We start from the raw sequence: 17,837 nt of genomic DNA on the forward strand, positions 1-17,837 counted from the left end.
TAGCTGATGCCCCCGACGATTTAGGATTTCAAAAATCCCGTGGGAACTCTTTCATTTTCCGGGATAAAAAGTAGCCTATGTCACTCTCCAGGTCTTCAACTATATACCGATGCAAAAAATCACGTCAATCCATTGCTCCGTTGCGACGTGATTGAAGGACAAACCAACAAACAAACACACTTTCGCATTTATAATAAAGGTAGTTATTATCATCAACCGTTTAAACAAAGTTTTCGTTCAACATTTCACAACAAAACAACACCATAATATAACTTTTTGAATTCTCTGTTTTAATGTGAATTTAATTCAATCACAGGCCAACATATTATTTTGATTAACTTTTTGCTACTCTTAAAAGAAATTACTAAAATTGTCAAATGGCTAATAATTAAACAAAAATCTTTCGGTATTTATAATGTCACAACCAACATAATATTTAGACTAACTGTTTACTACTAATTAAACTACCATTCAAAAGACTTTCGGTATTAACTTTCTGTTATAATCGAAGTTCCCGACTAAACTAACTCTCGGTGTTCATATGACATTTGCGAAGCTGCAAATATAGATCTGTGTTTAATCACACTGCCCTAGTAAAGAACGCCACGCCGAGCTGTGTTGTTTGTATTGTTGCAACTTTCTATTTTTGTATGTCTTGGACATAACTAAAATACACAAAAGACGTTTAAGGCAAAGGTTATCTAAATATACAAAAGGAAAAGGTTACTGACTGACTGATTTATTAACACACAGCTCAAACTACTGGACGGATCGGGCTGAAATTTATCATGTATTATTATAACGTAGGCAAGGGGTATTATGACGTAGTATGAAATTTGTGTAGTCCACGCGGACGACGTCGCGAGCGCATAAGCTAGTAACTTATAATAATGTTATGCACAGAATTCTAATAGAATAGAATAGAAATGGTATCGGCTTTTTATACAGAGACTTGCCGCCGATTTCTTTGCTATTCACTCATACAGAAACAGTTCAAAAGCACGTATTATGTAACCCATAAATGACGCCCGCGACTTTATCCGCGTGGATTTAGGTTTTTAAAAATCCCGTGGGGACTCTTTGATTTTCCAGGATTTCTAATCCGAATTCTGTGCCTTGTATTCAAACGTCTTCGTCCGCGTGGAATTACGAGTTTCCTATGAATCTAGGATACTTTCCTAGTCTAGTCTAAGTTCGCCTTTAGAATGTAAGCAATGATGATTACCACTATAACGTGGCGGCCGGCCAACTGTCATAATAGTATTACAGCTAAAGGGTAACGCGCGCGGCGCAATGTATCATGAGTTCATACAAAACTGAGCTACGATTCTTTGAATACGGATTGTGCGCGGCCAGCACATTGATTAAATGAAGGAATAAAGTAACAATTTTCCACGAACCTTAACACGTACACTTCTTCCACCGTCTCCACGTCAACAATTTTCACCACGTTATCCATATTTACGATACTTAACTTAACTTAAGCCTACTTAAAACACTTAGTAAAAGTTAAAACTTCATAAGAAACAAGAAATTCGTTAAAACTTTCGATTAAAACATTTGATCGTATTAAAATTTATAACTAACTGCACCATTTTCAAGTCAACGATTGAATCAACTGACAAAGTGGGTTGAATTTGACATTGAACAATAGTGGCAACAGTTTTTCTTATTTACCCACCTTTGCAAATAAATGTGCAAAGATTATGTTTTACGAAAACAGATAAATGCTTTATTCAGTCCAGAATTTGTTTGGTATTATTGTTTTTTATAGAAAAACACACATTCCTAATGCAATTTAGAATTAGAAATGTCTGTTTTCGTAGAATTTTCCAAGTATGTAGATTGTAGATACATTTTTAAAGTACTTATTTTACTCTGTATTTCAAAACTGAATTTATTGACTAGCTGATGCCCGCGGCTTCCCCCGCGTGGATTTAGGTTTTTAAAAATCCCGTGGCAACTTTTGATTTTCCAGGGCCTATATCAAAATAATTTTTCGTAGAAAACCTTCGATGGATTAAAAATAAATGTCAAATGAGCTCGGTGGCTATCATTCAGTCTCGAACACTCAGTTAACGAATCAGCCCGCTGAACAGTATAATGCACAAGGGTTCTAAGTAGAAGCACTTAACGACGACAAAACAGCTGTTCGTAATTCAGGTTTTGAATGCATATTATTATATTGTATTCTAAATATTTGCACACTCTTTAGGGTTCCGTACCCGAAGGGCGCCAACGGGATACTATTACTATTCTAAGCCTCCGCTGTCCGTCCGTCCATCTAAGTGGAGCCGAGAAGAGATGTGTACAGTAAACCAATCCGATTTTTAAATAAAACGTGATAATGTTTTCACGTCATCTATTTTGAATCTGATTGGATACCGGGCCTTATAGGTGGAGTTGACATATTCACAGAATATGTATTCCTATAACAACAAATAATAAAAATTACAAAATGGGCGCCATGAAAATTAAATATGTAAGATATGGTACGGAACCCTTTGTCTGCGAGTCCGACTCACAATTGACCGGTTTTTTTTTCGGTATTTTGGTATTCTTTAGCTGCAAACCAATTAAATTTCATTGGTTATTTAGCACATGTCTGTCTGAGCAGATGTGCAGATTAATTGACAACAGACCAGTCGTTCAGTACCGAAGTTTTACACCTGCTGTCTATAGTAGCTTGTGTCCTTCGCCCAAGTTACAACCGGAACGAGTATAATAAAAAATATAATATAGTTATAGTGTCCTATTTCCTGACAATTTGTCATAGAACCTGACACCATTCATCAGAAAACAAAAAAAAGGGGTTCATACTTGATATTCACGATTGCACCTAATCTAAATATATAAAAGAGAAATACCACTCACTGACTGACTGACGAAACTTAAAATTTTGAAGGAAGGTTCTTTCTAGGACGTAGGTGTCAGCTAAGAAACGGTTTTGAAAAATTCCCCCCCTAAGGGTCCTGTGTTTTTGGAGTTAGATACGTGAAAATCGACATTTAGGTATTAGCTTTAAATAATAAAAATCTGTATAAGTCAATTTGGGAAATTCCCCCCTTAAGGGTAGTAAAATAGGGGAGAGAAGTTTTTATAGAAAAGTTTTTACTTGAAATTTGGAAGGTATTAGGTTCTTTCTAGGGGGTAGGTATCAGATAAGAAAGGATCCAACTAAATTCTAAATGAAAGGGGTGGTCAAAGGATGTAAGGTGAGACTGAGTGAGTAGGTAAGTGAGGCATTTTGCATGCAGCGGGAAAATTTCTGATCTCATGAGAAACTAGAAATTTTACGCGGACGAAGTCGCGGGCAACTGCTAGTCAGTATTATAAATGCGAAAGTGTCTTTATTTGTTGGTTTGTCCTTCACGTCGCAACGGTGCAACGGATTGACGTGATTTTTTGCATGGTTATAGACACAAAGACCTGGAGAGTGACATAGGCTACTTTTATCCCGGAAAATCAAAGAGTTCCCACGGGATTTTTAAAAAACTAATCCCACGCGGACGAAGTCGCGGGCATCAGCTAGTCTAAATATATAAAAGAAAACTAACTGATCTATTAAAGCAGAGCTCAAACTACTGGACGGACGGATCGGGCGGAAATTTGGCATGAATGACGTAGACATGCGCTAAGAAAGTGTTTTTGAAAATTTAACTTAGGTGGTAAAATTGGGTTTCTCGGGCATAAGTTAATACTTACTTCCAGTATTCTCCTGCCATCTTGTAGAGGCGGTACGGCAGGTGGTCTACGGTGGGCTCGCGCTCCAGGAGGACGCTCGCATCTGCTAACGCTTGCTCCGCGAACGAGCTGTCCGTCGAGCATGCGCTGTGAGCTGGACTACTGTAGCGGGTTGACCTGGTAAACAAAGTTTAAATTAACTAACTTTAAACAGGGTACTAAATACCTTAGATTTTTATGATTATAAAAAAGAAAATGGAGGAACATCATGAAAAGTGTAGTCATTATCATCATCATGATCAACAAATGGCCGGCTCACTACAGAGAACGGGTCTCCTCTCAGAGAGAGAAGGATTTTGGCCATAGTCTACCATGCTGGCCATGTGCGGATTGGCATACTTCACGCACCTTTGAGAATATTATGGAGAACTCTCAGGCATGCAGGTTTCCTCACGATTTTTTTCTTCGTTAAAGCAAGTGATATTTAATTATAATTACTTAAAACGCACATAACTCCAAAAAGTTAGAGGTGCGTACCCGGGATCGAATCCCGACCTCCGATTAGAAGGCAGATGTCCTAACCACTAGGCTATCACAGCTTTATGATGACCTTTAGAAGCAGTTAAATCAGTACTACTTATTAAAGGTGTTAATCTTAAGTGTTGAAGGGCAATAAAATGGATAGGCATGCCAATGGTTGTTTATCTCTATGATTGTTTATCAGCCATAATCAGAATCGCTTAATCGTTACTTAAGTTTAGTTAAAACAAGACAGAACTATAACTATCTCTCACATAAATCTACCTCGTTTTAACACTGAGTACGGCTATAATATGTCAATCACAGAACGATGCAGACACTTACTTGATCCATGGATTCTTCATAGTAATACGCTTTGCGAATGGATATTATCTAGTAGAAAAATATGTATTTACTATTTAGTCTAACACCTAACAAAGAAGATAATTTTTAAGCGCGAAGTGCAACAAAAAGTTGGATATTTGCCAAAAATACACCAATAGCGTTTCAGTTTTAAACTTATTTGCGTGCGAGTTTCTTTCACGTACGAGGCCGAGCGCACTTCGGATACGAATTTGTATCACACGCATAATATGTGCAACTTTTGTCGTACGTAGAATTTTTGTACATCGTACGTGGTACTGCATTCGTACACGCACAGCCGATGTGTTTTTATCCGTCATTACAAGTTTATTATTTGTTGTATGCACTTGCAAATTGTGGAATGAGGTCCCATCAGCTGTGTTGCCCTACAATTACGATATAGAACTATTCATAGAGTGGATATAACAGGTAATACACACTTGTGCGTTTTCATCCGACTACAGAAGTCACTTGTTTTATACATTACAAGATAATGCCTGCGACATCGTCCGCGTGGATTAAGGTTTTTTAAAATCCCAAAGAAACTCTTTGGTTTTCCGGGATAAAACGTAGCATATGTCCTTCCCTGGTATGCAAGCTATCTTTGTACCAAATTTCGTCAAAATCGGTTGTACGGATGGGTCGTAAAAGGCTAGCAGACAGACATACAGACAAACACACTTTCGCATTTATAATATTAGTATGGATGTATTATATTTGAAAATAGTAGCACGAGCTCCCACCTGCTGTGTCCACTGAAAACTACTTTAAAGGGCTATTTACTCAGAGGACTGGAACAAATTCATTAATATCCATCAACATATTATTATTGAAAGTTTCTCAGTAGATATTCTGGTGCTGCATAGTGCGTATATGCAAGTATATATAAGTATTGCTGCATATGCAAGTAATCCTTGAACAATGACCTAATAAACCTACTTAACAGGTGACCCACCTGCTAGTATTAATATTTTATTTAAAAGAAACATTGTTTTGGTGATGTCTGGGTGTGAAGGAAAGCCTCAATAGGTAAGGGAGTGGACTGAAAACCGAAAGGTCGACGGTTCAAACCCCGCCCGTTGCACTATTGTCGTACCTACTCCTAGCACAAGTTTGACGCTTAGTTGGAGAGGAAAGGGGAATATTAGTCATTTAACATGGCTAATATTCTTTCTAAAAAAAAAGGCTGAACCTCAACCTAGAAAATAATAATTTATCCTGGATACTCGCGTATCTATTACTATTTAAACATCACGTAATCCTGCAGAGCGATTGTCTAAAACCTGCATCAACCATTATTACAATCTCAATTGTTCTGATTGGCTGAATTTGTGCGATTCTTGTTGCAACAATGCATTGTAGCCAATAGTGAGCGAGCATTAACCAATCAGAGATGATTGCGATCGTGACATTGTAGCTGTCAAACAACCGCGGTAGGGCCACAGGTCTATCAAGAATTGCTTAATCAAATCATTAAAAAATTATAAATAATTTTCGTTACCTTGTTTATTATGATTTATGACTGAAATTAATAAGAATGTCATATTAGTCATGCCATGCCCTATCATAAACACAGCCGTAATCGACGTATTAAGAATTGACCAGTATTACGTCATTGCCAGAAACATAGAACACGCATGGCTGGTCGACGTAACGTACCTACGTAAAATTCCATCCAAGAACACGAGATAATAACTATTCAAATGGCTTCGTAAAATTCTTTGGATGATTTTTGGTGATAAGCGCGTGATACACATGCTAGTTACTCGCACAAAAGCATGCCAGTTACAAGCAAGAACGAGCTACTAGCATTTGTGTGTCGAGGTTCTGCCAGTAGCTCCCATGCCAGTACATGGCATACCCGTAGATCGCAAGTCGTTTTTAGGGTTCCGTACCTCAAAAGGAAAAACGGAACCCTTATAGGATCACTTTGTTGCCTGTCTGTCTGTCTGTCAAGAAACCTACGGGGTACTTACCGTTGACCTAGAATCATGAAATTTGGTAGGTAGGTGGGTCTTAGCTGGCTTTAGGGGAAAAATCTGAAAACCGTGAATCACACAAAAAAAAATTAAATTGTGGTCATGAACTAATAATTAGTATTTTCAATATTTGAAGTAAGATAATTATATCAAGTGGGGTATCATATGAAAGGGCTTCACCTGTGCATTCTAATACAGATTTTTATTTATTTTTATGCATCATAGTTTTTGAATTATCGTGCAAAATGTAGAAAAAATACGACTGTAGTACGGAACCTTCAGTGTGCGAGCCTGACTCGCACTTGGCCGGTTTTTCCCCTATAGGAGAAGGGGGACCCGCATGCCAGCTACAAGCACGCGAAACACGTCGAAATACGCTGATCTTTACAGCAACATATTATTATGTTTACCATGCTGCTCTGCTTGGGCCCCAAGCGAACAAAACTTTTCACGGTTTTGGAACCAAATAAATCAGCGTCATCTCTTAGATACTAATGAACGACCCGTTTGAAATCCAGGCGTCTCTGAGGTTGCAATGAGTCGGTGCCATTTTGTATGTTCAATGGCCCTGTCCGTACGAAGTAATATATTATAAGTCAATGCTTAGCGTATAAAGAGATGAGACCCACCTGTCTTGCGTCACATTATATGACGTGTTTGTCTGTATGGGGCTAAACGGGAGGTCAGCGAGCGTGCTGCTTGTGCTGAAACGTTTGAACTGGTGCTCGTCGATTCGCGCTCATATTGAGTGTTTGTCTCTTCAGCAATATCTGTAGACGATGCAGGGCTTAGAGCAGCATACCTAAGCGTATAAAGAGATGAGACCCACCTGTCTTGCGTCACATTATATAACGTGTTCGTCTGTATGGGGCTAAACGGGAGGTCAGCGAGCGTGCTGCTTGTGCTGAAACGTTGTGAACTGGTGCTCGTCGATACGCGCTCATATTGAGTGTTTATCTCGTTCTGTGGACAAAAATCTGGATTTAAAATATGATAATCATGTCATTATAAGTACATGTATGACAAAACGGCTTTACTTCTCTCTCGGTCTCAACGACTGCAACTGCGCGACGCGCGGGGTGCTTCAAATCTTGTTAAATATGAGTTTGTATTACTGGAGTAAGGCACTGTCGCGTCGTGTCGCGTCACGAAGCGCAGCATAAGTGTGTTTGGACATTTACGATGAAACCCAATAATACAATCGCATTATTTCAATAGCTCAGACCTCAGCTCGGCGTTCAATGAACTAAACTATTAAACGAATCGTTATTATTATAAAAGTGGATTTCAGTTTTCGTGCTGTTTGCTTAGCATTCTCATGCATCCATCGTGGAAAGATTGCCTTGGAATAGCTTCAATCGGGTATTTTAGCAAAAAGTAGTTGACTACAGTGTATACAAGGATTCAATCGTCAAGTAAAAAGTGTATGAACAAAAAATGCGCCCGAGTCATTGTCATGATGTCATCAGTGATCAGACTAACCGCTGTAAGATTTGTAAGCGTAGGGGCGCGTTCTTACTCTGTCGTGACGATAAATAATCGTGCAGTTTACAGCGTCATGGCTTGTATAATATTTGAATGGAGGTGTTCACATATAGGACGGCGAGACTAACCCCCGTATTCACAATCATTACTATGAGGTCTCACAGTGCGCTTGAACGCACAGTGTGAGTTTCCACCAATCAGATTATTTTGTCAAGTCAATTTTCGATAATCTGATTGGTGGAATCCACACTATGCACACTGTGCGATTTCATAGTAATGATTGTGAATATACGGGTGATAATGTCCTCCTTGACTCTTTCATCAGCGATACAACGATAAAAATACGGAGAATGGCGGTGACGACATAGTGGGAACGCGCCGTTAACTTGTAAAGTCAACGCTTGCATCGCTATTATGAACATGGTAACATGGAACAATGAGTCAGCAGTAGGGTGACCATCAATTTTGAAAATACCGGATAAGTCCTATTGTCAGTCATTATCAGTTCTTTAATCTATTAACAAAACATACCTCCTGTGAAAATAATAACTGTCTTACATTGGTTACTTGGCTCGGACCGAACTCAGATATTGCTTACGCACTAATGAGAACTCTTGATCCAAATCCAAGTTATTCAGTAGACATCTTTGACATATCTACATCATAATATGTCCGATTTGAATCCAGATTCTCACGGATGACGGAGAGAACTCGGAAGACGGAAGTGCAGTGCGTAATCGCTCTTAAAGGGTTAGGTTGCACACACATGTCAGTGTTTAACGTGTTATTTGCCACATAAAGTTTAAATACTTAATATACCTACCTACTGTAGGTACAATTTGTATGAAAGTGGGACGGTTTCGAATCAGTCAGAGTTCATCGGCACGCGTCCACATTAGACAAGGAATAGTTTGAAATATGTTTGTGTTTTATTGGGTTTTCTGAAAATACTTGCCCATTTTGTTACTTGATAATCAAGTAAACTATTTATGTTCACGTTACAATTGCATCCTTTTCATTGGACATTTCTGCTCTTTATTTTTTTAGATTAACCATTATTTTTCTATCATGGGATTGTTTGAATATCAATCACTATGCGATGAATTATTTAATTATGTATTAAATACAAACCTTACAATATGCGCGACATTGGCGAAGTATATTATGCTTTGCGGGCGAATTAAAAAGCCATTTATTATCAAACGAAAAAAACCAAGCACATAGATAGACGTCACGAACTGTTCATGTACATATTACAGCTTTAAAGTCACTATCTACACTCCACCACGATCCGGTAAATAATAATAAGTCTTGGAAAAACGTACCATAATCAACAGTACCTATAGGTACTTCGGCAGCTGAGTGGCTGAGTGCCTCAACTGTAGTATCTATTTAGTTTCAAGGACATTCTATGACGTGCCACGCAAACTAATTCAATTAATTGCACCGATAAGACATTGAAAGTCGATTATGAAAAACTAACAGAAATTGGGTGTTTTAGGGTTCCGTACCTCTAAAGGAAAACGGAACCCTTATAGGATCACTTTGTTGACTGTCTGTCTGTCAAGAACCCTACAGGATACTTCCCGTTGACCTAGAATCATGAAATTTGGTGGGTTTTATAGCTGGCTTTAGTGGGAAAATCTGAAAACCGTGAATTTGTGGTAACATCACACAAAAAAAATTAAATTGTGGTCATAAACTCATAATTAGTATTTTCAATTTTTGAAGTGAGATAACTATATCAAGTGGGGTATCATATGAAAGGGCTTTACCTGTGCTTTCTAAAACAGATTTTTAGTTATTTTTATGCATCATAGTTTTTGATTTATCTTGCAAAATGTCGAAATATTACTTGAGTACGGAACCCTCGGTGTGCGAGTTTAACTCGCACTTGGCCGGTTTTTTAAATCCATGCTAATATTATAAATGCGAAAGTGTGTCTGTCTATCTGTTTGTCTGTCTGCTAGCTTTTCACGGCTCAACCGTTCAACGAAATTTTCATCTCGATTGCCATCTCGACCTGTTGCGTACTATAAATTATCGCTGGTTAACAAAGCAAATGAAGAAACAAAACATATACCTTAAGAAAATAGTGTCGTCAAATAAAATATTTTACTGGAATAAGCACTAGAATGAACTTAGATTTGTTAGTTATGGACCTAAGAAAAATCGTTGAGTTTTCTAACATTGCAATAAATACATTTTCACGACTGACCGATCATGCCTGTAACATACGCCTGCTCGTAACACAAGTACACGGAAAACTTTATAGTTACCTAATGAGCATGAGCTAATTATGTTTTAATCTTCAATAATCATACTGATAGCTCTAAAATTAATGCTATCCTTTGCGGCAAATAATGTTGTGAAAAGGATAGCACTATTTTAGACTAGTCAATTTAGTTTAAGAGACTGTAGAAGACAATTGTTACCAATTTAGTTTTGTGTCCAATAAAATCAAACAAATCGAGAGTGAATAGGCATGTTCTAGGCAAGCGCGCTCCATCTTTGGCTCCGCCAAGTCTGATTGCAGCCATGCGATAGTCTATAAATTAAAAAAAAAGCGTCGTAAAACTGAATCTATACACTTTTAAATGAGTTAATTTTAGTCTGTACAATTTTGAATGAGTTAGTTTATAGGGAGCATATTAAAATAATAACTCACTTTAAAACACGTTATAAAAAGAATCGAAGACAAATGAAATACTTTTAAGATTGAACTCTTATCTTTGGATACTCTGGAGTGGTCGTGCTAGCTAGTATTTATAAACAACTGCACAGTTCAATAACTAATGATTGCAAACAATTTAATGATGGATGGTGATTCACCTCTTATCAACACTCAACTGACCTTGCAGTGCCGGCTAATCATCTCGCCCTTCGCGTAAAACAAACAATTTATCGATTGCGCCGAGTGCGCTCTTTCGCTCATCGCCATGGCAATTTAATAATAAGACGTACCTACCTCACATGGCCGAATCCTCCTTTAAATAAAACACCGAAAAACTAGGTCAAGACTGAATTCCAAATTGTATTCCGTGACTTAGGTATTGAGCACAAATCGAAGTCAAAATTCGAAACTTAGCAACGTACGCGACTGTTTGAACCCAGATGGGTAGAAATAATAATGTCCATATGTGTTGGGCGGCTAATTTAAAAATAAACCGACGCGGGAGTTCGTTTTCAGTTATATTTGGATTTACTACGTTTTCCTCATAATTATGGTCCTTAGTGACTAGTGTTTTCCTGTAAAGGTTCGATTACAATGGGAGTTAGCTGGTCAGATTTCTCTAAGTATATCATGTGATGAATACACCATGAATTCACTATGAACACTTCCTGAATCTTGATAACCTAGGCGGGTAGTAACCTTGCAGCATCAGGATTGAGGAGTTGGATCCAGAAATTTTTATGGGACCACCGCGAAAACATCTTCTGTTGATTTAAAAAAATATTTTACAAATCGGTCCAGACACCTCGAAAAAATCGATGTAATTCAGTCCGTTTTTTTATGTATGATAAAAACAACGGACCGAATTGAGAACCACCTCCTTTTTGGAAGTCGGTTAAAAAGCCAGATGCCTTAATGGATGCTGCTTAATACATGAACAGATTTCTTTATGCCCTTGGTAACAAGAACTTCAAAGGAAAGGCGTACTAATTACATAATTTGTTTCAGGCAATTTGACATCAGTTAAGTTCAAATTAATTAAGTAAGTAATTCTCAAACAGACAGTCTGCAGACCTTTCTGCTTGAGAGATATAAAAGTTTTTTGGGCAGTGGTTCGTACTAAAAGATTTTTATCACATAGTTTAGTATGTAACTAGCTTATTCACGATAACACATACAACCACAAACTATAATATTACTTTCCTGTTGAAACCAATAATATTATTAGTTCACGTGTTCTGTGCTGTGACTATAGTGTGGAAGTTTGCACTCGATGGGGACCAAGCACCGGACGTCCGCCATACATAAATAAATTAACAGTTATATTAACCAGAACAGTAAGTAAATATGAGTACTCTATCGTTAGTTAGAGTACGTTAAAAAAAAACCAGCCAAGTGGCAGTCAGACTCGCGCACCAAGAGTTCCATACTATAGTCGTATTTTTTCGAAATTTTGCACGATCATTAAAAAACTATGATGCATAAAAATAAACAAAAATCTGTTTTAGAATGCACAGGTGAAGCCTTTTCATATGATACCCCACTTGATATAGTTATCTTACTTCAAAATATGAAAATACTAATTATTAGTTCATGACCACAATTTAATTTTTTTTTTGTGATATAACCACAAGTTCACGGTTTTCAGATTTTTCCCCTAATACCAGCTACAAGACCCATCTACCTACCAAATTTCATGATTTTAGGTCAACGGGAAGTACCCTGTAGGTTTCTTGACAGACAGACAGACAGACAACAAAGTGATCCTATAAGGGTTCCGTTTTTCCTTTCGAGGTGCGGAACCCTAAAAAAACTATATTATTTTCACAATGAATGAAGAATAATAAATTTCTTGAAATTTCTTTCCAGTATTTTGTCCATAGCGTAGGTATTCAAAATATATTCTCGAAGGGGACTGATGTAATAAGAGTCGCTAGTTGAAAAGGAAAGCGGCTATTAAGAGTGGGCGTCGGTTAAGAGTGATTGTTATTTATGGTGCATTATAATTGTAATTCAATTAGGACGCTGGCGGTTAAAAGTTGAATGTACTGCGAGTGCTTATTTGGTCTATGTTTCTTACGCGATTGATGTATGGTTAATATCAATATTTGATAATTTAATGGTTGTTTAGAATGATTTATACTGAGTGCTCAATTAGTGGTACACAAAGTTGAACTTAACTAATTATTATCTAAATATATAAAAGGAAAAGGTGACTGACTGACTGACTGATCTATCAACGCACAGCTCAAACTACTAGATAGATCGGGCTGAAATTTGCATTTTGCATTTGCAGAATTAGCACCAAAATATAGTTACGTTACTCAAATAACAATGTAAAAGGATATCACGTATTTTAATCACTACCCCTATTATAAATGCGAAAGTGTGTTTGTTTGTTGGTTTGTCCTTCAATCATGTCGCAACGGAGCAACGGATTGACGTGATTTACACTAGTTTAAGACCTGGGGACTGACATAGGCTACTTTTTATCCCGAAAAATCAAAGAGTTCCCACGGGATTTTTGAAAACCCAAATCCACGCGGACAAAGTCGCGGGCATCATCTAGCTAGGCTGTTCCAGGTTATCTTAAGCATTTTCCTTTAAATCCACATTTCGAAAGCTTGCAGGTGATTATTTTCACAGACTGCGTTTTTTAAAAAAAATTTTTTTTTATACAAACTTAATCACTAGTAGGGCGACTTGCCAACAAACAAACACGTTCGCATTTGTAATATGGGTAGTGAAGTATGCATTATTGTTTTTAACTACCAGCCAAAACATTGCGAATGGAGGCAAAAAAGGCATTATTATTTAAATAATAATAATGGTATGCGGTACAGACAACTAGTACAGCTGTCGTATTTTGAAATGTACAATTTCCACTACTGGTATTCACTCGTACTAGAATACATCATGCAAATGTGTATCCTTGCGAATACCGCGCACGACGCGTCATTAACCTTGAGTCGAGCGTGACCGACATCCAGCGATATGGCTTCAATATTCGATTGTTTACAACTTCACAGGTGTTTTATACCGGCTTCCCACGGTGCGTGATTCTGCGGATTATCAAGCACGGCCTGACGACCACAGACATCCACGCACCGCGCACATGGCTCTTTCCAACGGTGCGTGTCAGTTTGGATTGATCTTGGGATTTGAAGCCATTTTGAAGTTACCGACTCACCGATCGGATCTCGCACGCACCGTGGGAAGCAAGTATAACAGCCAGAGTCATCCATACAGAGAAATAAGATGAGGTGTGCAGCCAGCGTCCAACATCCAAACAGGAATATCATCATCATCATGATCAACCCATCACCGCCCACTACTGAGGACGCGTTTCCTCACAGAATCAGAAGGGTTTAGGTCATGGTCTGCCACGCTGACGCAGTCATCGATGTTGCTTACCTAACAAAATCGCATGCTTTGGGGCACAAGGCCACACAAGTATGGCACTCATGCAGGTGCAAAATACCCATCGCCCGGAATATCGAACTAGACTGTGTAGTTATCACAAGGTGATGAACAGATGATACAACCAGTTTTGAAGCTAAAATTCATACTTCCATACTAGTATTATAAATGCAAAAGTGTGTCTGTATGTCTGCTTGCTTATAATGACCCATCTGTTCTGTGGTCATGAACTAATAAATAATATAATTAGTATTTTCAATTTTCGAAGTAAGATATATTATATCAAGTAGGGTATCATATAAAAGAGCTTTACCTGTGAATACTAAAACAGGTTTTTATTTATTTTTATGCATCAGTTTTTGAATGATCGTGCAAAATGTTGAATTTTTTTTTCAAAATGTGTAGTATGAAACTCTCGGTGCTCGAGCCTGACTCGCACTTGGCCGGTTGTTATGAAATGTTTCAGTTATTCATGTCAAAAATAGGTAGTCACCTGATAAATTTCTTTCCGATGTCCTTTCAACCTGTCAAGGCTTTCCTCCGAGGAGTAATCAGATGTCTTGACGAGCTCAGACTGGCGTGCGGCCTGGCGCGTGCGGTGCGCCGGCGGGTCCTCTGGGATCACTTGGATGGAATCTGTAGTCTTCGCTTTTTCGATTTGTCTGTAAGAAAGTTGGGCGTTAAAGAAATCAACACATAAAAGGAGAATCACTATTCACTACCCATATTATAAATGCGAAAGTGTGTTGGTTTATTGGTTTGCTGCTTTGTCCGTCATTCATGTCGCAATGGATCAATGGGATTTTTTACGTGGTTGTAGATAAAGAAGACCTGGAGAGTAAGTAGATAGAGAAAGTAAGATAACTGTATCAAGTGGGGGTATCATATGAAAGGGCATCACTTGTGCATTCTAAAACAGATTTTAATTTATTTTTATGCATCATAGTTTTTGAATTATCGTGCAAAATGTAAAAAAAATACGACTGTGTTACGGAACCCTCGTTGCGCGAGCCTGACTCGCACTTGGCCGGTTTTTTACTTTGGAAAATCAAAGCGTTTCCACGAGATGTTCTTCTAATTCTACACGAACAAAGTCATCAGCTAGTTAGTCTCTACTGATATTATAAAGAAAAAATATTTTATCTGTAATCGATAAACTCTGAAACTACTGAACCAATTTTAATAATTCTTTCACCATTGTCTAATGGTTTAGAGTTTAGTTGTGTTGATGTGTTTTTATGTAGGTCATAGGGGATCATTGATAATCAGTACCCTTATTATAAATGTGAAAGTGTGTTTGTTTGTTGGTTTATTGGTTTGTCCTTCCATCACATCGCAACAGTGCAACGAATTGACGTCGATTTATTTGCATGGGTATGGTGACCTGACCAAAGACCTGAAGAGTGACATAGACTATGTTTTATCCCGGAAAAACAGAGAGTTCCCGCGGGATTTTTAAAAAACCTAATTCCCCACGGGCGAAGTCTCGGGCATCAGCTAGTTTAAATAATAAGTATTTCTTTTTTTCTCTTGATTTATGGCTTTTCCTAGTGCCAAATCAAGATAAGTACTTACTTAAATAGATTGCATTCAAATAGCATTGTATACATAAACACCCAAATAAGTAGACTATAATATTGAATGAAAACCACAAATATTTTGATGTACGTTTTTGTGTGTTAAGGTCATACAGTGTGAGTAGCTGAGCAGCCATGGCATGGGTGATGTCACAACATGGCCTTCATTTCATGACATCAAAGTACACAAACTCTGTTTATGGTAAAAATGTGTACATTTAGGAGGTTTGGAGGGAAACCTGTTCTAAGGTAAACTATACAATCTATAGTTTAGACAACAAAAATACTTTATCAACGCAACCTTTTGCCTGCGACTTTGTCATAATCATAATTATTTATTGATTTGCTCAGGTAATATGTTACATGTATATTATTTACATTCACATATCCTGCCAAGCATGGCGTACAAAACTAATTGAACCCAGCATCTCATCTCATCTTCTTAAAATATTATTATGTCATCATATAAAAATTATTAATTATTCAAATAAATATGGATTATTTAAAATTATTGTCATTTAAAAAATCATCAACATTACAATAGTTGTCTGTGATAACTTATTACCTCTAAAACATGGAGACAATGTACCTATCTTATTAGTTAAAGAATTTTCAGAATCTGATCAATAGATCATAAATAGTATTTTTCTATATAAAAATTCACCCAAAAATTGTTAGAAGAAAGTTATATGAAAGACTTTTTTGGAAAATCTACGGAAAAGACAGTTCCCGCAGGATGCGGACGAAATCGCGGAAACGCTACTAGACTACTAAAGTCAATAAATAAAATTCTCCTAGTAGTTAGGTAAGTAAGTAGATATGTAACATAATATAATACCTATATGGTATAATTTTTCTCTCTATTTTTTGGGGGTTCAGTCAAAGGTGACCATGTCACCCCCGTAAGTTAAATTTTAAAGTATTAGTACAATAATAAATGAAATATAACAAAAAAATATGCCTACTTCAATAAAGATATTTTTTGAATAGGACAACTTGTATCAATGATGTGTGTTGTGTACAAAAGTATGGTTACTACCATGCTACTATGCCGTTTACGTTGTACCGGCTATAGAATGTGTGATGTAAACAAATCAACGCAGTTCTTACTTGATAGGTGTGCTTCTTCTCAAAGGAGTTTTTCGGCCGGATTTATGATGGGTGTGTTCCCCACCCTCCGTACAGCTCTCACGGTCGCAGCTTGAGCGCAAGAAGGGTGTTTTTGACCGGGACCTTGACCTCAATTCACCAACTGTAGGATTCTCCATCCTTACAACTATTACACCACCAAAAGTTCCACAAATTTTATAATTTTAGTTTAGCATTTTCAAGCACTTGCACTGACCATATTTTACTCACTTTCGCAGGTCGGAAGTTGAATGAAAAACGCACTAAACACGTAGATTATTGCACAAGAAATCTATTTCTGTGACTTCGAGCAATGCCGCCAAAATAATACGTTACTATTTGTATTTGATAATAACCTAGTCTAGTCGACAACGATTAACACGATTGATGGAGCTAAAGAAGAATTCGTAGTACAGCATTTGTACGCAAGATAAATATTATTCAACGAAATTCGATTAAAAAATTTCGTAACGCCTCACTCAGCCTAAACACAAACTGTGATGACGTCACCAGTCGGCAGTCGCTGTCAAAATTATGTTATTGGTCTGTGGTCAAAATAGTCAAAATCAAAATTATTGTCTATAGAATCTAAGTAGATCTCTCTATGGCAATCGGCTCTACGGCACAACATGCTTGCAACGAGCTTGCAACAAACAGCAAACAACAAGCGTTTGCGTAGACTTGCCAACGCTTGTGAGCGTTTGTTGTGTGATCCGATTGGTTCGATCACAGAATACATTTAGTCCAAGGAGGGTCCAATTGGATTAACAATCTGTACTTTTTATATAGGTACCTTGCCTTACTTTACTTATACATACCTTATATAAGTTATATATTTTGCAACTTACAAGCCAAATATGGTGTAAAAATGTACTCTGTGGTGTTTGCCGATGCTTGCTGTACATGTGTTCTTGATTGCCGCAAGCATGTGGTGGCCGTAGAGGACATAATGTATACCATAGAGACATATTTGATATTTTACTCTTTGGTCAAAGAGGTTATAAAAAT

At 37.5% G+C, this 17,837-nt stretch overlaps 1 protein-coding gene across 4 annotated transcripts in view; it reads right to left on the reverse strand.

Annotated features, from left to right (window-relative positions):
- LOC117987770 (klaroid protein-like) overlaps positions 1-17,347 on the reverse strand; it is a 29,998-nt gene extending 12,651 nt beyond the window's left edge. Inside the window, exons 1-4 of one of the 4 annotated variants that reach the window (XM_034974820.2) lie at positions 16,812-17,347; positions 14,618-14,786; positions 7,375-7,508; positions 3,706-3,861 (exon numbers count right to left, since the gene is read on the reverse strand). In XM_034974820.2, coding sequence (XP_034830711.1) covers positions 3,706-3,861; positions 7,375-7,508; positions 14,618-14,786; positions 16,812-16,969 — 617 coding nt within the window. In that variant the 5' untranslated portion in view covers positions 16,970-17,347. Of the gene's footprint in view, positions 1-3,705; positions 3,862-7,374; positions 7,509-9,355; positions 9,381-10,465; positions 10,579-10,698; positions 10,826-10,998; positions 11,275-14,617; positions 14,787-16,811 lie in introns of those variants that run through there. The other 3 variants (XM_069502677.1, XM_069502676.1, XM_069502678.1) reach the window with 3 other exon arrangements.
- Positions 17,348-17,837: the final 490 nt, after the last annotated feature.

The sequence above is a fragment of the Maniola hyperantus genome, chromosome 13 (assembly GCF_902806685.2).
Source record: "Maniola hyperantus chromosome 13, iAphHyp1.2, whole genome shotgun sequence".
NCBI lineage: Eukaryota > Metazoa > Arthropoda > Insecta > Lepidoptera > Nymphalidae > Maniola > Maniola hyperantus.